General features: G+C 50.3%; 1 protein-coding gene and 1 long non-coding RNA gene across 5 annotated transcripts in view; one reads left to right on the top strand and one right to left on the bottom strand.

The window, feature by feature from the left end:
* The window catches only part of SERTAD2 (SERTA domain containing 2), an 82,463-nt gene extending 67,673 nt beyond the window's left edge, over positions 1–14,790 (top strand). For all 4 annotated transcript variants that reach the window (XM_055714119.1, XM_055714120.1, XM_055714122.1 and 1 more), the window contains one exon: positions 11,633–14,790. In XM_055714119.1, coding sequence (XP_055570094.1) covers positions 11,637–12,581 — 945 coding nt within the window. In that variant the 5' untranslated portion in view covers positions 11,633–11,636 and the 3' untranslated portion in view covers positions 12,582–14,790. The remainder of the gene's footprint in view (positions 1–11,632) is intronic.
* Positions 14,791–15,617: 827 nt separating this feature from the next.
* LOC129736348 (uncharacterized) lies at positions 15,618–19,897 on the bottom strand. The gene is made up of 2 exons (XR_008732806.1): positions 19,166–19,897; positions 15,618–18,711 (listed from the first exon to the last, which is right to left on the bottom strand). It is a non-coding gene; the product is annotated as an uncharacterized LOC129736348 (long non-coding RNA).
* Between the last annotated feature and the right edge of the window lie 7,592 nt (positions 19,898–27,489).

Consider the following 27,489-nt stretch of genomic DNA (forward strand, 5'->3'; position numbering starts at 1 on the left):
TTAAATGATTTATTTGAGAATGTTTAATTTACTACGTAGAAGTTCTGTGGATCCCATGGTGGCTGTTTTAAAGGGTATCGCTTTGGTGTAGTAGTATTTGTTGTGAAATCAAGCAGATGCCATGAAAAATGGGATCTCTTTTTGTCTCTTAACTTGTGGCTGTTGCAGTTTGAGAGTAGTTCAAGGCTGGCCAAAGTTCCCTTTATCAGTTTTCAGGCGACTTCGTAGGATGTGAGAACACATGCTGTATTTCAACAAACACAAAAGCTTTAGTACCCTGGACTGAAAGGCCAGCAGTTATCATCTTGTCTAACATCACTTAACACCATCTTAGCAAACTTTCATGTCAAACTTTAACTACCTTTTTTTTTTTGTTTGTTTTGTTTTCACTGGTGGTGGAGAAATGTCCAACAGCTTTTCCACCTCTTTAAGAAAAACATGGGGGTGAGTGGGCGCTTTTTCACAGAATATACTTGTTTTCAGGGCTGTGTTCACTTCAGTTAAGCAAAAATGTTGAAAACGACTCATATGCTGTGTAGCTACTTAAAAAAATGCCAGGGAAACACCTTTCCTTTCTCTTAACTCTCAGTAGTGAGAAACTGGTTAGCAAATAAAATCTGCAGGCCAGGAACTAAACATGACTTGTCATTGCTGGGATGTATGTTGCATTTTGCAGTATACGTTATTTTAAGAGGTTGGGTTTTTTCCCCCCTTCCTCTTCTTCCCCCATGCCATTCGCTGCTTTTCAGTTTGACTGTGATAATTTATTCAACACTGTTTTCAGAGCAATAACCTACTTTTTGGCAAACGATTCGGTTCTTTCCACAGTAGCACGGGTATTTTTTTCCCCCCCATGTGTTTATTAAAGGTCTACAACAAGAGGGGAAAAAATAAGGGGTATCTTTGGGGAAAAGATGCTATGATACGCTTGAAAGCGAGGATTCAATCCAAGTAATTATACATACATGAGAAAAAACTCTTCTCTTATTATACACAAAGGGGTCTCGTCTCTCTTGGATGCATGCACAGTTCTCATTAACCTTAGTAGAAATTATACCCATCGAGTGAAGATGGGTCTACAATACCCGGTCCCTACGCATGCTAAAAATATCAGCTAGACCGTGACATGCGTGTGCCAATGGAGATGTCTTGTACAATATAACACAATGTTGCTGTAATACACTGTTCAGAGCGATGTTGTGGCGGAGGAGGGATGCATAGCCAATCTTGCTATTTCATCATTCTCCCTTAGAGTCTGACCAGTAGCATCTTGTTATTACAGGCATGTAATTTTAGCAGTGAAAAGGGAGCGTGCGTTTGCTAGCCTGTGTCACTTTCTGGTGGCCGTGCTAGCTCTTTCAGATTGTTTTGAATTTAATTTACAAGTAAGGTGCCTCTTTTTAGCCAGCACTTTCGCTGTGCCGATGCCTGCCGGCTCTGCAGTGGGGAGAAATGGAAGGCAGTCAGCCCTTGGCTGAATTGGGCCCTGAAGCAGTACACAGTCGTCCTAATTGCTGCTGCTCCTCTGCTTGAAGAGATTACGGCTCTGGTTCTCCCAGCATGGAGCTGCGTGCACCAGCTCTGGCGTGGCTCCTTGCCTGCTGGTGGGGAGATCTCACTGTGCTGTGGTCTTGCTCGTGGGACCTCCTGCTCATGTGCAGGGAGGCCCAGAGTGCCAGACTTGGGGGGGGGGGGGGGGGGGGACACACACCGAACAAAACCCCAAAATATGAATGTGGAGCAGAGGGAGCTTCTTGGCTGATCCCGGGGAGGCATGTGTGTAGAGGCCCTCACATATTTTTTGGGTGACAACAAGCAGAGTCTGCTGAATAATCAGCTAATCACGTAGTAAAGTCAGAGGATCTGGCCTGGTGCTGTGCCTGCTTTTCTTTACTGCAGCTCCGATTTCCTACTGCTGATGCCCAGGTGTGTAATGCAGCTCCTGGTCCTTGAGCTTTTGATGTTGGCAGCAGAGTTGCTCAGCCCATGTGTACACAGCAGTATAATTTCATTCATGCTTGACGGGCCTGGCTGCTTCCTTAACACTGCCACGTGGAGACCCGAATTTCAGAATAACCTCAGCCCAGCTTTTTTGGGTGGCTTTTTGAAGCAGAGTCTCAGCCAAGGTGATCCCCAGCAAGGAGGCTCCTGTGTGGTGGCACGGGCACTGTTGTGAGTAGCTGGTGTGTGTAGCCATCCTGGGGAAGGGTGTAAAGAGGATTTGGCACAGAGATGACCCAAGGAGAGGGGCAGCTTTGCCCTCTTGCTGAAAATCCCTCACCCCCCAGTGACTATCCCTAACAAACAGTTCCCGATAGTGGGAAGGGGGGAATCCTCCACCCTGGTTTGGCTCAAAGCAGGTACTGCCTGGGGTTGGTGGTCAGTGTGGCTGTGTCTACACCAGGTCTGCGAGGGGTTGAGGTGGCGTTAGCAATCATCGAAAGCCTGTTTCATAAAACTTCCAGTTAAGGACAAGACCAAAAAAGGGCAGGCTGGCGTTCCTGGTTGCATCTGCTGGGCGCTGGCGTAAGGATGCTGATGGGACGTCCTGTCTGAAGCAGAACATGTGAGAATTGTCTCACACGGCCAAGACGTCCTTTGAGATAGAAATTACTTCTGTTGGACAATCCAAACCTGTTCTTTCTTCCAGTAAAGACCAACTGCCTTCCTGTATGTGAATAAAACCTCTTTTGAATAAATGTTTTCTAGCCCCGGTATGTCACAAAGCTATATTCCCCCCCCTCTTGCTTCGTACTGAGAAGAAGTTGCCAGAGTTGCTCTGAGCTTTTGCTCTTGACTTCAGCCTCACAGCTGGTTTGAAATAAGCCTAGCTAGCTTTCCATGCACAGAACCTGTGCGGTCTTGTTCACCTTCTAATTCTGCCAGGGCAGTCTTTAATGGTTTAACGAGCTAACAAGTGCTCGTCTGATTTAAACTTGCATTATGTTCTGCTACCCTGATAGAATTCCTAATATTATAAACACCCTTAATAACATAGCTATAATCTAGAAAACCTGCTCTCCTTTTTCCAAACAATTACTTAATGAGGCAGTAATTTATTCTAAGCTGTATTTATTGGAGCCCATTCCAGCTTTATCAGACATACTCTGTTTGGTGTGTGCAGTTAGTCAAAAACATTAAAACTGCTCCACTCCTTCCAAGGGAACATGTTACATTTAGCAAACTGACAGCATTAGAAACTGTTTCCAATTTAATAGAAGCATATGTTTCCTGCAAGACTTAACACACTACAGAGTCGGAGATTGCCTTAGACTGCGGCTTTGCCTTTTTTTAGCATGGTGAAAAGGAGCTGAAAACTGAAGGCAGAAGTGGAGTTTGTAGTCATGTTTTTGGTTGTTTTGCCCGCTTTTGTTTTTTGGAGAGCCTTGTAGCAGGGCTTCGGCAGGCTGCAAGTTTAAGAAACTATCAAGAAAGTAGTGTGGGCGGTGCACGGAGAGCTCTCGCTCCAAACGCAGTTTCTGATCATTAACAAACAGCAAGAGCTTGCTTTGCCCTCTGGGCCTCAAATAGTACAGTATGCAACAAGGGAGCGCAGGCAAGGCACGGGGATGGAAACAGTAGGATCAGATTACAGTTTCAAAATATCGCTGGAACACGTTGGCTGGCGTTTACACTATTGACTGGCTTTATAATTGCATTGCTTATTTGCTGGGGAAGGCTTCACCTTACTTTCTGATTAACACAGACACTCCTTGGGGAACCTGGGGACTCCAGGCTCTGAGTACTGAAGTCAACCCCCACGAGAGCTGCATGACTTCAGATGCTCTTCAGATGAGAGCCTGAGCTTCCTCTGATGTCTTGTCTCCTATTTGCCAGGAGGTTTCCTTGCACAGTCCTTAACTAAGTCCTGCTTAGATTAGCCTCTGAAAGTCGCCCACTTAGGTTTTCCTTTCTTATTTCTATTTTAACTTGAGACTAGAAAAGACCCCTGTCGCCCAGCTGAACTGCTCTCCCCCAGTCTTCACTTGCGGGTGCCTAGAGCGGGGGGCCAAGGCTGCCTTCCTGTAGGAAGGAGGGAAGTGCCTGCCTTGCTGAATGCAGGAGTGGGGTGCTGAGCAGCTTTGCTTGCCTCTCTGCTGCTTCTGGAAGAGCCAAGGTTTGCCCATCCACCACAGGAGATGGGAAGAGTTAGGTCCCCATAAAATGTATGTGAGAAATACCTGCCACTTAGAGTTACTGCTGGCAGTGACAGCCTTGCAGCAAAGGCTTGCAAACAAAAACAATTCCCTGTACTCTCTGGAAGCACAGAGCTACCCAGGAGGCCAATTTTTTGATACAGCTCTAAAGGAGAGTTTTATAAGTGCTTATTAAACCTCACTCAGGTTAAAAAAAAAAAAAAAAGGCAGCCAAAATTAATGTGAAATGTGTGTTGGGGAAAACAAACCTTGTAAATGGTGAATGTCTGAGCACTGGGTCTGGAGTGGACAAGAAACCCCAGCATAGCTCTGCTCCCTGTAATTCTTGTCTAGGGTTGGGGGGTTTGTTTTCAAATTTGCATGTGACATGAGACCCAGTTCTTAGCAGGCAGCGGTTGTCAGGAGTCCTTTCTAGCCAGGCAACATGGACGCATTACACTTCAACAAGTAAAATCTGCATCAGATCCTAGAGAAGCAGCTTTGCAAAAAAAACCCCAACAAAAAACAACAAACCCACACCACCCGTCAGTGTACAAATTGCAAGCCAGCTGCAGCATATTGAACGTAGCTGTGCGTTACTGCGTGGTACATGCTGTACTAGCTCCCGGGGATGCTGCCGTGCCAGGATTTAAAGACCCTGGTGTCAACAGATGAACTCTTCAGGGAGGGGTGATTTTCATCATGCTGTGGCTGTCGCCTCTGAAAGTCCATGTTGCTTGTTTGCTCCAGTCCTGGAGTTAAACCTTGACACCTGGGCTGTACAGCTTTCTTCCTTGTTTTTAGCGAGGTTGGGAGAGGGTGCCAGATTTATGCTGGCGCTCCCTCCGCTGTTTCTCTTCCTTTCCAGCTTCGAATGGGAGGAGGATGCTTGCGCTCTGGGAGGGCAGGCCAGCTCCCAGCTGCCAGGGCAGGTTTGCTGTGCTTTGCCAGGATCCTGCAGGCCAAGGAGCATTGTTCTGCAGTGGGTGAGCCCATGGTCCAGCCCTGAGGGGGTCTTCCCAAGACACCAATGCTCTCCCTCCCTCTGCCATGGCCTTGGGGATGTGGGAACAGGGATGGGGAGAGAGAGGTTTACCTGCTTGCCTCCCAGGATCTAGGGGACAGATACTTTGAAGTTGAGTTGTGGAGACTGATTACAAGTTCAGGTGGTCCCTCAGGCTGGATCTGGCAGCACTGAAATGCCTCACGGCAGCCCATCCTGCCTCTGCTAGCTTAGAGGATCTAGCCCTTGTCTTGCCAGTTGAACCCAGTTGGCACAAAAGGCCTTTTTATTTTGGTCCTGCAGCTATCTATGCCAAATTCTGATCCTGCTGAAGTCAGTAACAAAACACTCATTGACTACCGTTGGGCCAGGATACAGCCAACGCAGCCCTCAAGGATGAGGAGCGAGGGATGGAGGAGAGGAAAATAATATTTCATGTGCCAGAAGTGACACAGAAAATGCTTTTGTAATTTACTGGGTAGAGTCTCCAAGAAACCCTGGTGAGGCTCATTTACACCTGAGGTTTGGGGAAACTTCGTTTTGCAAATGAAATGTGCAAATTCAGTACTCCTTGCTGTTCAGGCTTTTATGGGGGGCTTTTGTGTGGGTTTTTTTTTTTTTTCTCTGTGCACATGTGTCTGTGAAGTTGTGGTTTATTTTAATCTCAAGTTGCCTTTTTCTTTCTTTTTTTCCTCTTTCTCATCTTTCTCTCTTTTATTTCATTTTTTTTCTCCCCCCCTCCCCCTCCCCCTTTTGGTTTTAATTACCCAAGATTTCAGAAAGTAACCAGTCCTGCTTTCAACTCCACTTTTTACACGAGCCCCTGCTGTTCATGTCTGTCTTTCGTCTTTTGGCTACATGGGGAGGAATTGTTGCCTGTGGACTCTGGAGTTTGATGCTTTTACCTTTTTGAGCAACGTCGTGTTCATTCTAAAACTGAACCTCACTGTATGAAGCTGTTCATCCTCTAGACTGACTGATAGGGTGGTGTAAATATGAGTGGAAATGTAACTTTTTAAAAATCCTTTTCTGCTGTCCCTCTTGGTGTTTGGTTCCTCTTTTTCCTTCCTGTCCGCCTTGATGAGCGGGGAGGGACTAGTGGGTTGTGGAATTGTCTTCCAAGAAAAGCCCTTGGCATTTTAAACTAAACTGTTAAAAATCTTTGAGAATTAACATTAAAGGGTGTTTTTGTTATTGGTGCGATAACCAAATCACTTTCCCCTTCCGTTTTTTATATATCTAGTGCTTCCCTATGCCAAACTCCTAATTATTAAAGACTTCAGAAGTAGTCCAGCAGTGACAAGAGACAACGTCCCAAGTACAATCAATAAATACAATACTTCTTTCATGATGTGCAGGTACCTCTGTCCTCTGGAGAGCGAAGGATCGTCACTAAGTAGGCTCAGAGACACAGTCAGGCATTGCACAAGCTTTTTCTGTGTTTAATCGATGACGGTTGACTCCAGAGAACCACCCGCTCCAGGCTGATTATCTCTTCTACTGAGCCCCAACTGCATTTTTTTCCAGCTCTGTCTGAAGAGAATGCAGAGCCAATAAAAGGAAGCTAAATGACATGCAAATGAAAAAAATATATATTACTTTTGTTTTTCAATTAAGAAAAGCCAACTCCCAAACAATGCTAGGGTTTCTCTGGCTCTGAGGCGCGTGCAGTTGCCCTAAATGGGCAAAAAAGCAAGTTGAATCTTTCTCAGGAACAATGGTTCAGCTTTTGGGCCTGGGTCTTCCAGAGCTGGAGCCAACTGGTGGAGAATATTGGGGAAGATCTCCAAGTAACTCCCCTGGCCCCAGTCCCTGGATAAATGCAGTTTTTCCATTGCCTTTCTTCAGCTTTCTGGTTCCACATACCTAAGTAACATTGAAAACTAACTTGCATACCAAACCCCTGCAACACCCTTTATTAAAACAACAACAACAACAAAGCGATATCCCATCTCAGCTCTTAACAGTTGGCCCCAAAATGACTTTTGCTGGCAGATGGGTGGAAATGCAGCAGTAATACATCTGGCTGGGATTGCTGCTCAGCCAAAATAGATGCACGAAAGACCCTCTGTGGACATGACCCTTTGTCGCTGCCTGTCCAGGCTTGCATTTTGGTGGGTTGCTGTTGTCTGACTGTCCCCATTACGGCCATATGACTTGGTAGGCCAACTGTCCTCTGACACTTGAGAGGATGCGGGTGTATCTCGTTTTGTACTGATCTTTGGCCAAGCCAATCTGTAAGTTTGGCGGTTTTGTTTTCCTAGCAGGAGCTTTGGCTGGAAAGGCTAGGAGCAGTTTTTTGAGATGTACAGAACCAAACCAGATCAAATGTTGGCATTGTACAGCTTAGTTTTTTGGGGGTTTTGTTATGTTCAGTATCTGGAGATATACGACATTGATCTCTTTAATGTAGGTATGAAGCTGTTGATGGAAGGAGAGAAGAGATGGTTTGAACTGTAAAGAACAAATGGGCAACGTTGTCTTAAGCTCTGGGGTGGTCAGAAACTAAAATTCCTTTAAGGAGACCCAGAGAAAGTCTTGCAAGCCTGAAAGCGTGTCTGGTTTTATTGACTCTGTCAGTTGGTCTAAAAGATACTGCCTCCTTGCTTTGCGTCAAATGAATCAAGTGATTTATGGAAACTGGAGGAAAATGGTTTTACAGTTCCCATTTGCATGCCAGAGGAGAAGGGAAGAAAATAAAACTTTATAAAACTGAGAGTCTAGTGGTGCTCATTTGGGCCCACTCTTTGGGGGAATAAACACCCCTTGCTTAGGCTGGCATCCTGCTTTGCTGCTTGAATAGTTAAACCAGCTTCAGTTCAGAGAGCTTTACTGGGGAAAAGGAAACCGAAAGCTGTGCTGAAGAGCAAGTAGGTGAAATTGGGAGTTGCCTGATCTATTTTATCTTTTAAAAGGACAAGCTCTGAACCAAGCTGTGTGAAGATCAAGTGAAATATGAAAGCTTGACAGTGATACATGCAGGAAACCTTGAATCATTTCTAAGCTTCCTGGAAAATGATGTAGTGATGTTATTGTCATGTTTACTAGTGATGATCCCATACCTCTTACTGATCAGCTTAAAAAATGTCTTAACTACCAGCTCCTCAATCCTGGATGCAAACGGGCTCAACTGGATTCATTTGAAATGCTTGTTGACGCCCCCAACAATAATAATTAATAATCCAGTGCAGAGAATGGAGTGTGGCCACCCAATTGGTCTGTTTTCTTTATCATGGGGAAAAAGGTTTGCTTTGTAGAGTGAATATTTCTATACATGCCTGGCAGAGCCTGACAAACTTCAAAACTCTCATAGTCCCTAAGACATTTAAAATTTTTTCCTTCACACAGAGCATTGCTGTATCTTTAGGACAGAGTCTGTCTTTTTTTCAGGGGGAGGAGATAGGAAGGGATGGGAAGCTGCTAGCTCTCCTCCTGACCCATTGCTGCTGTGAAAACATGCTGGACTGGGGTAGGGGTTTCGGTTCTTGCTAGCCCAGTCCTCCCTTTCTTGCCCTATCTGGCCAAAGTGGAAGGAAGCATGTCTGTCGTGAACATCTGAACAGCAGAGCCCCCCGTCATACCCCAACCCCCGTGCACGGCTCTGGAGTAGTCCGTGGAAGTGACACTAGGGAGCAGAGAAAAACCAGACTTCGGCAGTAGTGCTAAATTTCAGAGGTTTTGTTCACCCAAGATTCCAGGCGCGGGGATTGCTGGTAGCTGGCCAAGGAGCTTGGATGACAGCCTACCTGTTCCTCAGCTCCGCTCAGCTTGCTCCCTCCCCCCTGCCTTTCTTTTTTTAATTGCATAATATGCTAGAAAATGATCTGGATTTGGGACTTATTTTTAACAGAAGAGGCTCACTTCACCCGATCTGATTTTGGATTTAATGTCCAGCAAATGCTTTCTGAATTATTTTTTTTGTCTTTTGCCATTGAAACCCTGATTTCTTCTGCCCCCTCTCCCACTTTGCAAGTGGTCTTTGCTTTTAAATTTTTGTCAGCCATTCTTGGGGATGTTTGCCAGTCCTTAGCTACGTTGTCTTTCTGCAGAACCAGTATATGATGATCAAATTGGTGTTAGACCTGCCTGGTGCAGTCATTTTGCAGGCATGGATCCCGTGGGGGGAACAGGGAATTGTACTCAAATAAAAGGAAGGCAAGTTTTGTCTCCTAGACGATAGCTGCATAATAAAACTGCATACAAGAGGAGTCAGATTTGGGGTTAAAAAATATACGCTTGTTGCAACTTCTGTCTGGGCATTTTTCACTTTTTTCTTTTAAACAGAAAAAACAAGGCAGAAATCTTCATGCCATTTTATTAGTGTTTTGTTAAATGGAGGGGAGGGATGCAGGCGTGGCCGGGGGCTGTCTGTGATCCTACGAAAAGGGTGACTGGGTTAGCGCTCCAGCACCTCACCGCTCTGCCTGGGAAGAGAGAGAGGAAACCCGAGTGTTTGCCCGAAGATGTGGAAACAGGCCGAGCATGGGGTGCTGTTCTGCCGGGCCTGCGATCGTACCCCCGTCTCCGTAGGACTTCTCCTTGGCTGATTTGATGCAGCCCATGGGACAGGCACCTGAAGTGTTAGTACGGCCTCTGCTCCTCCTAGATTTGATTTAGATGTCATAAAATAGCTTGTCTGGTAAACTGGGTCCATGCAGGTCGCGGGGGAGAGAGTTGGGGGGAAGCTGCCGTCTCACAAGCACCAAAAGAAGTGCCTGGCACAGGGGCTGTGCTGTTTCACCTGATTAGTTGCTGGTATTTCAACAAACCAGACCCTGGCTACTTAGTGAAGGTGGGGGGTAGAGTGATGCAGAGGGTTTCTGACCCTAATGCCCTCCCAGTTCAGATGCATAATGTTAGGTCGTGCCTCTGTCACAGCACAGCACAGCAGTTCCTTCATTCCTCTGTGTTTGGGGGCATCTTTGTGTCACAAAAATAATGGTGACAAAATGAGGCTGGGACTGTGCTGTGTAGAGGAGCATTTCCAGGCACTCTGAAACATCCTGGAAGAGACAGCACCAGGGATTGAACTGCCCTACTTACTCTTAGCCCAGAAATTATTTATGATGTGGGGCAAGTTTGGTATAATTCCCTTTGTTTCCTTCTGCAAAATCTGCCATCTGACTGGGAGAAAAGCACATGCATTTATGCTGATTTGTGTTCTTTGGAAAGCCCTACAGCATTCTTTTGTTCTCAAATGAGACCTGACATGGATGTAGTCCTGAGTGAGGAACACGCTTTGATGGGGGAGAAGTGAAGACAAATGGTGCATCTGGAGCGATGCATCCTTGCTGTGGTGCGAAAGCTGTTCTGCCTGTGGCGAGCAAGTTCCTGAAAACCTTACCAGAGGAAGCAAAGGCTGCCGGTGTTGCCTTAGCCAGGCGGAGGCTGAGGAAAGGGTTTCAGACCCCATCATATAAAAACGCTTCCCGCAGCCAGAAGCGCAGGGGCTGCAAGCCCAGCCCGCCCCAGCCCGCTGCCAGGGCTTGCTGTGGGGGTGGGGACGTAGCGCACCCCCCAGTCCAAGGTGCAGCGGGGCCCACGCTCCCCACGTGGATTCGGAGCGCAGGACTAGAGGTGCTGCTGGGCGCCTGGTTCCGGGGGGGGGTGCTCAGCTCTTCAGGAGGTACCCAACCCCTGTGAAGTTTCCTGAAGAAGATGCCCCCAGCCTCAAAGCGGGACCCAGGCGCTGTCGGGGTTGAAGGCCCTGGCTGCAGCAGCAGAGTGTAGCGCAGAGAGTGGTCTTGGGGAGTAGACTAAAAGACCTGATGGATCATCTTCTTCATCTGTAATCTCTCTAATTCCGAGTGTAATAACTGCATTGCCTGCTCTAGTACATTCCTTAGGCGATCAGTTAAATAAACCCACGCGGTCAGGTACATGCATATATCCTGGCGTGCTAAGGGGTTGGATCTCCTGACTTCCCTGGAAGGCTTCTCTCAGCAACTGCGCGAGCCTCGCTCCCCTTCCCACCGGCAACGTGCTTTTAGACGAAAAAGGGAAATGCATTGTGAGAACCTCGGTGCGTTACATGTGTGTTCGCAGGCAGAGTACTGCATCAGTCGGGAAATGGAAAGGAGCGCTCAGTATAGCGTCTGTAGCTTGTGCACCTAGGTGTAGATACTTGGGGACCATATGCTTAATGTATGCGAGAGGGAAATTTGCTGCCAGGCGCGTAAGGGCTTGAGTTTTATAGATGCTGGTTGAATTTCGGCTTGGAATTTACCAGCGTGGCTATGCTTAAACACAGCGGGCCAGAGCACCATGTTAAGGCGGCTGCTGCCTCCTCATCCCGCTGCTATGAGCCGAGAGTGAGTTGTTCGTGGGACGGGTTTCCAGTTGTGACCGTCAGGGGTAAGCAAGGAGGGGACGGAGCCGCCAGTCTGTCCACACCACGCGTGTGAGGGAGTGGGTGGGCCAGGGTGGCGAGTCTGGTGCGAGGGACGGGCTTCAGGCTTCGCCCGCTTCATCAGTCTCGTCTCTTTCCTTTCAGATATATGTTGGGGAAAGGAGGAAAGCGGAAGTTTGACGAGCATGAAGATGGGTTGGAAGGCAAAGTGGTGTCTCCTACTGACGGTCCCTCTAGGGTGTCTTACACCTTACAGCGTCAGACTATCTTCAACATTTCCCTTATGAAACTTTATAACCACAGGCCATTAACTGAGCCGAGCTTGCAAAAGACAGTTTTAATTAACAACATGTTGAGGCGAATCCAGGAAGAACTCAAACAAGAAGGCAGCTTGAGGCCCGTGTTCGTGACCGCTTCGCAGCCCGCCGACCCTCTCAGCGACAACTTCCGCGAGGCCCAGCCGGCGTTCAGCCATCTCGCTTCCCAGCCCCTTCTCCCCACTGACTTCGTAAGCACTATGCCCCTGGAGTCCTGCCTCACCCCAGCCTCTTTGCTCGAGGACGACACTTTTTGCACTTCCCCGACTGTCCAGCACGATGGTCCGACAAAACCACCACCTCCTGCTCTCCAACCAGTAAAGGACAGCTTCTCCTCAGCCTTGGACGAAATCGAGGAGCTTTGTCCAGCACCTACCTCCGCAGAGGCAGTAGCAGCCGAAACGGCAGCCGGCGACTCCAAAGCCCACCCCAGTGAGTCCAACGTTCAAAAGCCCGAGGGCCTCCCGGAGAGCAGAACAGCCGAATCGAAACTCATGGACTCGCTACCTGGCAACTTCGAGATAACAACTTCCACAGGTTTCCTCACAGACTTGACCCTGGATGATATTCTGTTCGCTGACATTGATACGTCCATGTATGATTTTGACCCCTGCACGTCTGCCACGGGGGCTGCCTCAAAAATGGCTCCTGTCTCCGCAGATGAGCTCCTAAAAACTCTCGCTCCGTACAGCAGTCAGCCAGTAACTCCAAATCAGCCTTTCAAAATGGACCTCACAGAACTGGATCACATCATGGAGGTGCTTGTTGGGTCTTAAAATATAGAAATATAGCAATTTTTTTTTTTTTTTTAATTTTAAGTACCAGTATATACACTTGGTAGTATTTCCATAGTCCCTCCCACCCCCGATTCACAGCACTGTGCATGCGTCCTTGCTTGCCTTTTTTGAAAAGAAAAGGATCACACTAGTTTTTGCTTCAAGCAGAGTTGGAGTGCCTTCATCCATGTATGACCACTTCTAATGTATTTTTTTTTTAAAGTGGTTCCTCAAGGAAGACCGAATATCCTGGTATAGGAAAGAGTATGTATTGTAGACAATGTTATGTTACTACAAAAAAAAAGAAAAAAAAAAAAAAAAAAAGAAAAAAAATTGTAAAAGCTAAGCACAAGGATTATGTTGGGGAAAGCTGTAAATTGCATGTGCATATTTGTCTATTTTTTCTATAAGTTTTATTGCAAGAGGTAAAAAATTTTATTATTTAGATAATCTCAATACCATTTTAGCCCTGTATAGGTTGATTTAGCAATTCAGCCTTTTGGAGGCATTAACCTGCTCCTCTTTAAGTGTTGCATTTACATGGCTGTTTAGAAACTGCTGCCCAAATTTATTTTATATTTTTGTACAGATTCTGCAGTTTATGATATTGTTTTTTCTAAAAACAAATGCTGTTTATACACACAAAAAATAGCTATTTTGATAGGATTTGCTCACATAGTTCCTGCATAATTCAGATGTACAAGAACCACTTGTACTTTTATACAGAGTTGTAATGTTTTATATGTGTATGGTGCAAAGAGAAAATTGGATCAAATAAGCCTGCAGTCGGTTTCCCTGAATGCAAACAAAAAAAGTGCTTTAAGAAAGGGCTGGGAGCTGCTTCTGTAGGAGTTTCACAAGTGTTTGCTCCCTGCTGTACCCACTGCGCGCTACTGTGATTCCTGAAACTTAGAGCCATGTCCTTTTCCAACACGTATGTGAAGCAGTTGGCAGGAAACAGTTGTGGAACTTCACCCAAAGAGGTCCTGAGCACCACCGCGGCCGCAGCCTCCCTGCCCCGGCGCCAGGCTGGTGCCCCCAAGCCCACCTGCGTCCCCTTGCCGAGGCGTCCATCCTGCGTGACGTGGAGCGCCTTAACACGGCGGCAGATCAGCGCTTCCTCACCCGAAGCTCCTGGGAGTGGTTTTGAGGGAGAACATGCCCGTTGCCTGCCGAGAGCCGACCTCTCACGGAGACCTTCCTGACTGATGGGCACACACGGAGCAGGCGGAAGACTGGTGTTGACAGCGTCCACTCGCCCTTTCTTGGAGCATTTCTCCTTCCTCCCCTCTCCCCACCTCACTGTGCTAAGTGCTGAAAAAGGTAACTTCAGTATTACTGCAGTGAAGCTCATCTCTTAACCTGCACTGGATGGACTTGCTTTAATATCCATTGCTGTTGGAACTGGAGCCAGTCACGTTCCATCACTTGGCATCTCGTATAGGGTTGGTTTCTTGTATCAACTGTGTTACCTGCTTTACACTTTATAGACCCGTTTTACAACGAATATACAGACACAGCTTTCTATGCATGGTCCCGTTCCCTGTAACACCTGAGAAATCTTCTCCTTACTGCACCAATAGCATTTTTTTAAGTTCATGATGGTGTACATTTAATTTAAAAAAAAACCAATGTTTGCAATGTATCATGCCTATTGCTGAAGTTGCTATGGCATTTTAGTTTTTCAATGGTACTTTAGCTGTTGAGTGCCGGTTACAACCTATATTGTTGACATGCCTATGGCTTCTTTAGGAATAACTTTTATATTTATTTAAGAAATTTTAAATTATGTTTTACGTCATTTGGCAATATTCAGTCAGTTCTGCTCCCTTCTTGTCATGGATGAAATTGGGTCTTGCCTGCCTTTTAAGGAGGCAGCTTTTTATAAATTGGCACTTTAAAACAGGCCATATATATTTATTAGTATATAGATAGATAGATGTAACATAGATATGCACACAGACACAGTATAAAAGCAAATACATTTTGCAATGAAGGAACTCCTAATTGAAATGAAATGCGTCATGTACAATTACGAAACGCGCTTCTGGCTCCTAATTCATCTGCCAGGGTGAGATGCGTGGTAGGGGAGGGGGGACTTGTGGAGCGGGTGGGTTTGCTTGCTTCTTTTTTCCAAGCTGAACTCAGTGAAGCAGTGGGATTGCTGAAGGATTTGCAGTTGTTTCCTTACATGGACTAAAAAAAAATATAGTAATAATAAAAAAAATTAATTGCTTTGAACAGAAAACTGTTGACCAAGTGTAGCTTTAGGGACCATCAGAGGCGAGGGGGTGGGTAAGGAGGGGGGGCGGTGCTGTCTCACGCCCAGCAGGACCAGCCCTTGCCTCAGCCACAGCCCTCGGCCCTTGTCGGGAAACAGTCGGCTCTGCCCATTGCGCGTTTCTGGTGACTGGGGCGATGGCACCACGCCAGGGTGCCGGGGCTGTCCCCGCAAACCTGCAGGCGCACGGTCACATCAGCAGTTCCACACGGTGACTGGGTAAGCACTTGCCTTACCAGGGCTAAAACCCAACTGACGGCACGCTGGATGGAACTGCCTGTTTTTTTGGGAATACTTACGCATTTAAACAAGTACCATATGCTAGGCAAGAGTTCGCATCGATGCGGTTTGTGGAGAGCTGTGCTGTTAAGTGGGGTTGAAGTTTTTATGTCCACAGAACAGGAGCTTGAGCTCTAAATCCACGTTACCACTCGTAAGATGATGTCTGTGTATCCTTGGTGCTGAAGCGCACGTCCTGCGGGGTATCCGTGCAGGAATCCCGTAGGACATAAGCCTGCCTGACTTACGGGACTAGGCGAAAGGGCGGCGAGGCTGGCGCAGGCTGCGGAGGGAAGGGCTCTGCGGCCCTTGCTCCCCGCACAGTCACTTCCCGCCTGTAGCGTGGCCTTTGCCCTGGTCCTAACAGCAGCCACGTTCGGAATTTCTGAGACCTACACCAGGGATGGAGGTTGACATTAATGTGCAATGAAGTGACAAGATGGGAGCAGAATTAAAGAGCTTTGGATTTGAAGTGATTTTTTTTTTTCATAAATTATTTATTCTTTTTTTTTTTTCCTTCTGTAAATATATTTATTTTATTGTGAAGCTAACAACATCTGGATTGTAACATGTACAGAATGTATGGTAGGAATGTATTCTCTTGTAGGAATGTAAATCTGTATGAAAAAGGGTACGGGAGCCAGATTCAGAGAAAATGAATTGAGTTCCAGTCAGGATATGCATGGCTCACATGACTTACCCCCACCCCACCCCTTTTTTTCTAATATGGGTCCGGTTTGAAATATGCAAAAAAAGTATGGATGAGGGGCAGTTTTATGTTCAAAATTAGTCCTAGCCGGGCTCCTACCCCATCAGCCTCGTGAGCCGGGCGTCCCTTGGGAGCTGCAGCAGAAGGCAGGAGCAAGCGCCGTCCCCTCCGTCGCGCTGGGCTGGCCGGTGTAGGAAAAGGTGGCGTTTGTAACGCCTGCGGGAAGCCGCGCTCGAGCCCCCGGTGCTGGACGGCTGGAGAAGGTGGCAGGATGTCACCTCCAGCCCCAGAAGCTGCGGCAGCCAGTGCCACCTCGCTGCCCTGCCTGTCCCACCGGCCGGTCCCTGGACACCACGGGTCCCCTCCAGAGCCCGGCGGCACCGCACGGCCCGCTGTGCGATGGGGAGCTTCCCTCGGCGAGAGCACGGCTTGGAGCAGTGTCGTCCCTGAGCACATCCGCCTGGCGCGGGCCTGGCAGCCAGCTGGGCACACCAGGCCTGCCAGCCAAGCTGGACCCTCGCAAAGGGGATTCGGTTTTTCCTCAGCGCTGTGTGGTCATAGCCCGGGTTGTTTAAAACTGATGTTCTGAATTTAAAAGTTTACACTTTGATCACCATTAAGTTGAGTAAATGGTAATGGGTCCTGTCCGACAAACGGTTTAATTCACTCCGGCATATTGTGACCTTTTGGTTCTTGTTACAGGGTTTCTTTTGGGTTTGTGTCCCCCCCCAGCCCCCTACCAGGTTTCAGTATCCTGCTTCTGTGCAAGTTGCTTTCAGTGCTTCTATTAATTAATGAGACTGAACATTTTTAAAGTCATTAATTCTTTTTTAAGCACTTTTTCTGAAAATAAGCCTAATGCAAGTTCTGGAACCTCTTTAAAAACACAAATTGCAGATAAAATCCCAGCCTTGACTCCTGTCTAGTTCTGAGCGTAATCCATACTAGCGCCTGTAAAGGCCAAGATTCTGGAAAAGGTGTAAATAGTGTGACATGTTCAGTGCATGGTTGTTTGAACAGGGCTTGTTATTGTCAAAAAAAAAAAAAAAAAAAAAGAAAAAAAAGAAAAAAAAAAGAAAAAAAGGCTGTATTTCCCCTTCCCCTCCCACAGACCTTAGAGCTGTGCCTTTTCTATGCAATATTACAGACATATACATCTGAAACCAGATTACTGTATTCACATGTAGGTATGGGCTGTAATCAAAAAAACAATGGGACAAATGTACATGGAAATGAGCAGTCTTACTTTTGTAGTTTTATATTATACAATAAACAATTAAAATAAATTCTGGCTTCATTCTTTCCCTCCACAGATGAGGACAGTAAGGGGGAGACGGACCCCACGGGGGGAGTGGCAGGGGGCAAGGGACCGCCCGGTCCCACCCTGCTCTTCTGTACAAACAAGAGAAATGTCACCTTGTGTGAGGCGTTTGTTGCTGACGGAGAGGTGCCCTGGGTGGCCGTGTCCCTCCGTGGCTGCTCTTGGACTCGGAGGACCGGGGGCTGCTCAGCTCCACCACGGTGCGATCTGCGGCTCTTGACTCGGGCCACCTGGAGCGTGCAGCTTGCCAGGTGCCACCAGGCTACCAGAGAGGAATCCGTCCAGGTTTGATACATATAGTGCACTGGCCTTCAGGGCATTAAATCCCAGCAGGAAACATCTGATACCTTAATCCATCCCTCCATTAACCAGTGCCCTCTGCCCCCCAGGTGGCTGGGCCAGCCGGGAGGGAGATCTCGCCCCGCTTTGGCTCAAGCCTTTTGCGGCAATGAAGCGGCACCGCTGGGGCGCAAATGAGTCACCCCCTGCGGCCCCCCAGCCTCCAACACCCACAGGAACACGACTGCTCCATTGGGATTTACAGCCGAACCAAAAAGCAGACAGTTGAAAAGCAGCAAGTTTTCCCTACGCTGACGCACCGCACAAAGCATCGTGGCGGCGGCGAGCTGGCTCCTGTGACTGGTGCGGCGGTGGCAGCATGCGGCATGGGGCTCTAGGCACCAGCGGCCGCTCGGGGACAAATGGCTGCGGGGACACAAGAAAGGCAAGGAAAGGAGAGGTTGGAAGAGTTAAAAGCCAGCCCAGGGATTGAATTTCTGTGTGCTCAGCTCAGAGGGCGAAATGCACCCAGGGCTACGGTGCAAACGCTTTCCCCAGCGGCTCCGCTCCTGGCCAGGCCACAGGGTGTTCACCCCGCGCCGGTGGCTGCCGGCGGCTGCCGGCACGTCTCCATTGCCGCTGCATCGACCTGGCGCAGGACACGTGGAGGTGCCACCGCTGACGCTCCCAAAGCCACTGCGGTTTGGTAGCCACGTACCTTTGAAGAGCTCCTTTTCTCACTTGTGACTTGGTACCAGGTGCCACCAGCCCCAAAGGCCAAGGCTGCGCCAGAGCCGCACTTACCCCCCTCCCTGGGTGAGCGGCTTCCCACCCGCTCCAACCCCCCAGCTCAACAGCAACCCAGTGCTCGGGGCTTGTGCAACGGGGCTACGTGTGCAGGGAGCTGCCAAGCGTTGGTGGCGTTGAGTTCTGGGGTACCCCACACCGGAGGGGTAAGGCACTCACCTTGTTTCTCGGGGTGACAGGAGCCTGGGGTGCCCTCAGGACTGAAGGACCGTCCCTCCCTCGCTGAGGTGCCCCAGGAGGGGGGCTTACAGGCAAAGGAGCCATCATGGTGCTGAGCGGCGGCTCCTTGCCAGCAGCACCAGCCCAGGTCTGCACTCAGCTCCGCCGCTGCTCAGGACCACCACGAGCCGGTGCAGCAGCTCCACAGCCGACAGCAGCCACGAAGCTCCTCCCTGGGCCCAAAGCACTGGGAGATCGGGGCGTTGCGGCCGGGTGGGCACCAGCTTTCACTGCCCTGGCTCAAATACACGCCACGAGGGCAAGAAACACGCTGAAACGCAGCACCGAGGCAAGGAGGGCAGAGCGAAAGGCAGCCCAGTCCCACCGCACTCCCAGTGCCCTCACCCAGAAGGGAGGGTGCTCCCAGCCCCCAGCCCTGACCCAGGAGCGGAGGGACACGTGTCCCCCCCCCACACACTGGCGGCGGGGGCGAGCCCTGCCCTCGCAGCACTGCCAGCTCCCCCGCATCTTGTACTCACCAGGGAAACCACATGCGGGAAAAGCCACTGGGGGAAAAACCACCCCCCTCCGGCCCCAGGTAGGACTTCATAGAGCTGCTCTGAACCACAGCAGAGACGGGTCCGTAGGGATGCTGGCTCCACGGCTGAGCTCTGCGAGGAGCCGCTTCTCCCTTCCCACTTCACCCCTTTTTTCACCTCCCTCCCGCTGAGCCCCCCCATCCCACTCACCTCCATCACTGGCGCTCACAGGCTCCTCTCTCCGCCTGGTCCCTGCGCATCATCTGCCTCCTCTCCAGGCAGCTCCCTCCTTCCACAGCTCCTCTCGCTTCGGAAGAAACTGCCTTAGCAACTGGCAGCAGGCCAGCAGGATCATGGGTTTTTCCTCCAGCCCCCTCCTCCTCCTCCAAATAACGAGATGGCCAAGGAGGGGGCCGGGGCTGCAGGGCCCCGTGTGCTGTGGCTGCGGGGGCTGCGTGCGGCAGTGGGCTGGGCACAGCCACCCGCTCCCAAAACCTCTGTAACCAAGGCCCCAGGTACACCAGCTGCTGCAGGGTCACGGGGCAGGGAGGTTTCTGGTCCTCCTGCCCTCTCCCTTTTCCAACCGACACGTGCCCAAAAGCCGGCCAGCTCCTCCCCAAACACCTCCCGATCCAGAGCATCTGCCAGGAGAAGGCACATCGCGGGGAACAGGAGGAACACGTTTCAGATCGCCCGTTTCTGCAAGGATTTCCTTCCATTCTTCTGGCCCTGCTTACTCACCTCAGGCTACTCTCCCCGGACTCTTTCCTCTGCCGTTTCCTCTCCTTTTCCCCCTATTCAAGGGGCTTCCTCCCCCTCCCCGTTCCTCCTCTTGCCTTCTCTCCCTTGTGCAGTTTGGTGCCACTTGCTGCCTGTACATCTCCCTTCCTGGTGCGAGCGGGGATGACATGGGTTCTGTGCTTGTGCCAGGCTCTGCGTTTATTAGAAAGGGGGGGGGGGGGGGGGGGGGGAGCAAAAAAAAAAAAAGCCCCAGAAGGCTGGAAGTTTGCTAGCAGACAATACCCAGGCAGGGTAACAGCAGTCCCGCTTTCCCGCTTTCCCAGCACGGCTGCTCCAGTTCACTGCGTTGCGCATCGGAGGTAACAGCCCAGTAATGCCAGTTCCTGCTGCCCGCTCCTGCCTGCCGGGGGGGCCGCACTGCGGGAGGCACGGAGGGATGAAACCCCTGCCCCTCTGCTCTGTCCCCGCCTGCCCCAGCTGGGGGAAAGCCTGGGGAAGCAGATCTGCCCGATGTAACCTGGAATTAAGGGTGGGGGAGCAGGAGACTCCACCGGGAAAATTCCAGAGAACTTCAGCATGAGGGGCCACACACCCGGGGTGGGGGGCTTCCAGTCCTGCGGGTTTTCCTGGAGAGTGGTGCCGCCAGGTGCGTCCGGGCAGCTGGCTCGGAGCACGACGGTTTCAGGACAGCCGTTTTTAAGCACAGCCCTCTGCTTTCACACCTCTCGCCTCCAGCCAACGTCAAGGAGCTGCTTCTGCCACCCTGCATGGGACCGGGGGTGCCCTCAGCCACTGACGGCTGCCCCCAGCTTGAGAAGACAAAGTTAACACCCTCATTTCAGGGCTGAGGAGCACCTACTGAACACCCACCCGGTACGTGCCTCCGTAGGGCGGCACAGACCACCTGGTGCGTGTGCCCCCCAGGCTGCCGGTGTGGACCCCTGTGAGTACAGCTGCAAGGACCCGGTTTAGGTTCCACCAGGGTTTGAGGAAGGTCTGGTGAGCTGAGCTGAGCTGCCAGACCTCAGCTTTCACTGGAAGCAGCAGCGACACCCAAACCCACGCAGGGGCTGGCCAGCCCGGAGATAATCCAGCTCCAGCAGCAAGGCTTGATCCCAGCTGTCAGCTTTCATCCCAGGAGGGGCTTGGGGGTCAGGAGCAGCTCAGCTCCAGATCTCAGAAGCCTTTCAGGGGCTACCTGTGCATCCTAGTGGCCTCCACAAGCAGCAGCTGCTCTACCTCCTGCCCCCCCAACACCGTCAAACGGGGAGAAAGCAAAGCACAGGGCCCCCCCAGCAGGGACCGAGCTGGCCGTGCTCCGACAGGGCCACGGTCACGCTCCTCAGACCAGTCCCTCCCGTGACGAACCTCACGGGCAGCACACCGACTCACAGCCGCCTTAGCCAGGGAGGGAAAATGGGATTTCGCTGCTCTGGGAGCCAGGTTGCTCCCACTTTGGAAAGGAAAAGGGTTCAGGGAAGCAATAGGGCAGGGAGCTGGGGAAGAGCTGAGCTTGCAGTTTGCTCTTTTGGAGACCTCAGATGCAGGCGACAGCTCTGGCAGACACGATGCTGGCAGTGAAGCCGCCCCTGTTTAGATGACCCCCCTTCCCCCGCCACCACTTGGCACCAGCCTCAAATACAGAGTGGAAGCAGCTCAGAAGCAGCTCAAAACACCACCTCCATCCCTCCAGCGTGACAGATCACCCCCAAACACTGCCAGCATCGCTGCTTGTTCCTGCAAACCCGTTCTGGATGGTTACATTTGTCCTCTCCAAGTGAATAACCCTAATGCAACAACAACAACAACATCACCATCACCTAATCACCTCCTAATCACCTCTGCCACTCAAATGAGGTTATTGAAAAGCCTCAATTTACGGGTCAGGGATCACTGGGACACCTGGAATTACTTGCAGGAAGGAATATGATCACGGTTGGTACGTCCCTGTGGTGTGACTGGGCAGCGCCCGGTGCCTGGCAGGGGCTCCCGGGACAGCAGCGATACGGAATGACAGCCAGCACGTCCGTGAAAACCGCGAGCTGCTGGCAGACGCTGCCCGAGCAAAGCAAGGGCCAAAACGGGCCCAGTGAATCATCCGCTACCAGTTGGTTCAACCAGTTTGAAGTCCCGCACCCAAAAGCTAAGACAACCCCGGACTGTGTAATCCCAGGCGAAGGAGCGGGGGAGAAAGGGAGAGAAACGTGCTGGGCAGGAGGGACGGCTCTCCCGTCTGGCCCTGGGGGTGAGCTCGGCAAGGCGGCGAGTCCCAGCTTGCTCCCTCCTGCCAGAAACTGATTCCTGCCTCCCCTCCCACGCTGCGTGCTCCTGCCGAGACCTCCCTCCCGGCACAGCTGCCGCGTGCTCCCTCCCGGCACCCGGAGACCGAACGGGAGCCGAGACCACAGGTCCCCGTGGGGAGCAGAGGGGCAGGGGGTGAAGCCAATGAGACCAGGGAAGGAGAAGGGCTCCGAGGGCTCAGGGCTTGCCGAACTGAAGCGTCCTCAGAAGCGGGGGGAACGGGGGGAACTGGCCTTTCCACAGTCCACGGGGGCTGCTCCTGGTGGGCAGTGAATCCACTTGGCTCCGACTCACTGCATTGCATGCCTCGACAGGAGTCAGGGCCAGTGCTCTCCAAAGGTGAGGATAAAAAAAATAGTTAAAAAAAAAATAGTAAAAATAAAGATCGCCTGTCTCCAGTTAACCCCAGCCCTCCCGCCGGGTTCAGAGCGGGCAGCACGAAGCAAACTCGGCTGCATCGCAGTTCTGGGGGGACAGCTGCACAAAGGGAAACCTGCACCCCCAGGAGCGCTGAACACATGGAGCCTGCTCTCTTATGCTGCTCTAAATGCTAAAAGGCCTTCAACTGAAAGGCATCACAATTAAAGCTTAAATTAGGATTTATGATAAACAGCAGGAACAAAGCTATCGGGCCCGACTCCTTTATCTCCAGCAGACTTGCAACCCGCACCAGGCGGGCAGGACCAACAATTTCTGGTTATGGTGTCTGCTCTGCAGGAATTAATCCAAACCTTCTCCGCACCAGCTCCAGCAAACCTCGTTGTTCCAGACTGCCCTGTGCCACCTGCAGGTAACGCACCCTGCTGCAAAGGGTTAAAATAACCCGTTCCGAACAAATACCTTCCAGTTATATATAATCTATCGCCCAGAGCAACTATAGGAAAAACACATTTTAAATGTGGTTTTTGACTACGGTTAAGCCTGAAATGAGGGACTTTATCTTTTTTTTTTTTCGGTTGTTCTGCTCATCTTTTCGAAGCGCAGCTGCCCCCAAAGCCGAGCTCCTCTCTGCCTCTTTACAACAGCTCCGAATGCGACGTGTCCCCCGGCCCAGCTGTGTCCCCCCAGAGGTTAACGCGCCTTCCGCACAGAACACGTCCTGCAACCGCACATCGGCCAGCAGAGCCGATACCTGCAGCGCAACGAGAATAGAAGTTAGAAACGTGTTTTGTAAAACACTGCCTCCTTGTTAACCCGAGGGAGAAAAACCAGGCGCTGACTATCTCACACAACCCTGAGAAGCATAATAATTTACCAACATACAAACGGAGGGCTTAGCGGCAGCTGCACTACATAAACAGTCACTGGGGTGCTCTGAAGTTTCTGTCGGTATATGGTATATAAAGCTGGGTGAATAACTGATTTTTCGGTTCACTGGCAATCCTGAAAAAAAGTTTTTTTAAAAAAATTCATTTGGGGTCAGACTGAAACAAATGTTTCACTTTGACTCTTCAGCCCTTTACAAAAGTTAGCTCCGAAGATCATTCGAAATGAAAAGTGGCTTCAAAGAGAAAAATCCCAAAGCCTTTCGTTTGGAAAATGCTGTAGCAAAGTAGTTTTTTTTCTTTTCTCTCCAGAAAAAAAACCCACAAACAAACCAACCAACTTTGGCAAATCAAAACAACTCATAATTTTTTCATTTTTCCAAAATTTGCTTTCCCCCCCCCCCTCAAGATTTTACCCAGCTCCAGCACAACCAATTTACATTCATAATAACTTCAACAGAGACATTAGTAATCCTGATGAAATACAGGCTTAAATAAAAGGTCTCAGCCACTGCATAAATGTCCCGAAACTGAAACCCAGAAGAAGAAAGTAAGCTACAAACCACTAAGCTTTTCTTGGCTTGGCAGGAGAATCTTATTAAGTCTCTGAATCGTATAGCCACAGATTTGGGACGTTGTAAAAATTAAATTAGTCTTACTTCTTATTAGCAAGGCAAGAAAGGAACCAGGAGATTATGATACAGCAACTGCTATGGTGAGCCAATTTTTCAGCGTGTTTCTGCTTTTCTCCTGTAAACCAACAATTAGCAGGCGTTCTCGCTGCTCTCATAAAGGCAGAGTTATTTTTAATCTCAGGATGCACGTTTCTGACTTTCCACTCAGCCCAATGCAGTTCAAGGATTCAACGCCGCGCCACAGCGAGATTCTCGTTTCACTTCCCCACTTGTTTCATTTGAAGCCTGGGCTCACTCGTGCCTGTAGCTGCTTCTCTCTACGCGGCCGGCAAACCTGCGGGCCAGGGCAGCCCGGAGTTAAACCCTCGGGATACAGAGGAAGAAGAGGCATCCATGCACAGCAGTCCAGAGATGGAAAGCGGGATGGCCTCCCCCCTCCTGGTTTGCCTTTTGCCGGGAGTTTAATACTTGAGTTTAACGGCTGCTCGATGGCTCTGATGCCTTTGGGGACACAGGCTGGCCAGCTGGGACAGGAACAGTGCCCTGCACGCGGGCCCAGGGGAATAGATGGGATTTATCCAGATTTATCCACGTTTTCATTCAGAATACGATTGCTTCAGGTGCTGGGGAAGAAGTGGGAGCGAGGTGATGTGTTTTTAAGTGAAGCCGGGCTTTAGCAGAGCTCCCTTCGTAACTCCCAGCTCCCAGGCATCCCACCACGCTCCTCAATGGAAACGGCAGAAAGCAAAGAGCAGATATTCCAAACGTCACACCCAAGCCTGGTTTTAAAACAGTAGAAAAGAAAATAAAAGTGGTTTTCCTATTTCATAAACACAGAAGGACGGGTAGTGACAGTTTGCTGGAAATTATTTTAACAGCTCACAACGGAAAGCGGCTTTGAATCCAGAGAAATCCTTGGAAGAGAAAAAACCAAACCAAGACACAAACGAAATCAAAGCAGAACTTGGACTGTCTCAAATCACCACTACACTATGAAACCATAGCCTTCCCAAGGGCAAACTCCAAAGCAATATTTAATGTATTTAATGGCCCAATACTTTCCATTTATCATGAGTTCATTTGAATACCGGAGTCCCCGCGTTACACTGCAGGCAGGTTTGATTTATTTATTTATTTATTTATTTTTAAACAGCACCTTTAATCCCCAGACAGCTGGCTATCAGCACTACAGCAGCACGGCAGGGCTGGAGGCGAGCAGCACGGCACCTCCGCTCCGTAGGGCCATGGTGCTCCCAGCGGGTGAGGCGTGACGGGCTGTCCTGCTTGTCCATCCTCAGCTCTCCCAGGAAACGGCACTCACAGGAGGGAGAAACCAGGCACGGCCAGCCCCGCTCCAGCCACGGCCATCTCCTCCAACCATCGCCATTGCTTCCAACCCTGGCTCCAGCCATCGCCATCTCCAAACCTGCTCCAAATGAGAGGAGCTGGAAATCCCTCCAAGAGAATGTTGCTCTTAGCCCCGCACACTCAGTGGAAGCCCAGGGAGCTCTAGCCCCGGACAGCTCCAGCGACCGCTTCTGTCCTTCAGCCAGACGACAGGACCCCATCCCTTCCTCCCTCCAGTTTACAGCACCCCACAAACACCCAGGTTTTACACAGCGCCTTGCTAGCCTGAGTTAAACGGAATAGGAAAGCTTGGCTCTGTGCAGGAGTATGGAGAGCTGGGCTTCCTGCACACCAGGACCTCTACAGCCCTTGGTCATGTCCCAGGAGGAGAGAGGAGCCCCGGGGAACTCCTGGCACACCCCCTCCTGTCCCTTTGGACAGGCTCATGTTTACTCCTGGTTTCATGTCCCCTATCCCGAAGGTGCTGCTGCATGCCGTGCAGGGGGAGCAAAGGCACCCCTGGCTCCCAGTGTCCCCTCCAGCCTTTTGAATGCTGAGCTTTCCTCTTGTCACAGGTGCCCAGCCCAGGGCAAGCACGTACGGCCTCCCAGGATGGGCCAGAGCCCAGACACCCACCTCCTGCACCAGTGCCAGCCCCGTGGGTACCAGCTGCCCAACACCGACGTGGTGCCGCTGGTTCTTCCTTCAGCGGCGACCAAAGGGCTGAGGTTCTGCAGGTGCCCCAGACGCCACTGCAACGCCCAGCATCTCCCACATGCTGCAACAGCCTCAGCAGTGCACTCATGAGATGCCTCTGTACTGGACCTGGGCACCAACCTAACTAGCACCCAGCACCTGGCAGAATAATCCCAGCTGCACCAATGTCACACATACCTATCTATGGATCTAGCCGGTGCGTGCACAGCCATATATAACCACCTAGGATCATTACATAAAATCAGCTCCTAACAGCAAACTCTAGACAGGGAAAACAGTCTGGACAGCATAAATTTTACAAACAAAAGCAAATGCAAAATCCCTATTTAGACACTTCAGTTGAAGTGTTTTGCTACAGAAGCCAGTTTTGAATTTATCAGCCTCTTAAACCAACTCCAAAGCAGCAGGAAACAATCACGCTGTGACTGTAGCATCCCTCTTGACCCTGGCATTTGAGCCAACTCTCCTTGCAGGGAAAAGGGCACCTGCAATTCGTGAGCTGTGCTGCAGCTACGACAGCAGCCACGGGAGCCTTTTCCTCCCCCTCTCCAGTTAAGGGTTTCCCGCGTGCGCATTTGTTTTGCAGAAGAGCTGGCCTACCTATGTCTTATTTTCGTCTTTTCCAGCAGCATCGCTATTTTTGGGGAACCTACAGCAGCAGCAGGGTCCGCAGTGCTTTGTCAGGCAGGAGAGAAAAGCACGCCGCGTTGAAAGTAGAGCATGAACTCCCCTGCGATCCTGCCAGCGTTCCCTCGCCTGCCTCTACCTGTTTGGGTTGCTGAGAAGAAACTGGAACCTATTATCAGGCCTGCTCCTTTGTCAGGTGCCGCTTTGATGTAAATTCAACCATGATCAAATGTGCTGATGGCAGCAAACAGCCAAAGAGTAACAAACATGCAAACTGCACAGTGACCTGCAGAGATTAGAGTACCAAGGCTGTAGACAAATCGGGATGATTAAACACAAATGAGCTAGGAAGTCTTGGGAGAAGTACCCAGGGAGACAGAAATAAGCAACGCAGACAGAAAATACGAGAACAAGGCAGACCAAAGATTGAACAGACCCTACCAGCGCATAAATCAAAGCCTTCCCCCGCTGCCCGTGCTTTAGCTGTACCCTAACGCTTCTGCTCTGAGGAAGCCGGCACTAGGCTTGCTGCAGGGAAGCAGGCGGAGAAACCCTCCGTGCGCCTTTGCTGCATTCCGCCTGGCACACCGCTGTCGCTACAGAACCAGCGCAGCCCTTACAGAGGAAAAAAAGAGGCTCCCCTGCACCCCCCACCCCCCCCCCCCCTTTTTTTTTTCCCCCTTTTTCTTTCTTAAAAATCTTCTGGAGAGGCACTGACAGGAGTTCCCTGCAATCAGAACCGCCCTGCTAATTGCAGCATCTGCAGAATCCACCTTCGCTCACAACCCGCAAATCCAAGGAAAGCCTAGCGGGAGCTAATGGCACTATTGACATCCGTCTTCCAGCAGCACAACTTTCCCAAGCGTGGAGGACCAGGAGGCTTGCAAGGCCAGAAAATCAC

The sequence above is a fragment of the Falco cherrug genome, chromosome 6, assembly GCF_023634085.1.
Source record: "Falco cherrug isolate bFalChe1 chromosome 6, bFalChe1.pri, whole genome shotgun sequence".
NCBI lineage: Eukaryota > Metazoa > Chordata > Aves > Falconiformes > Falconidae > Falco > Falco cherrug.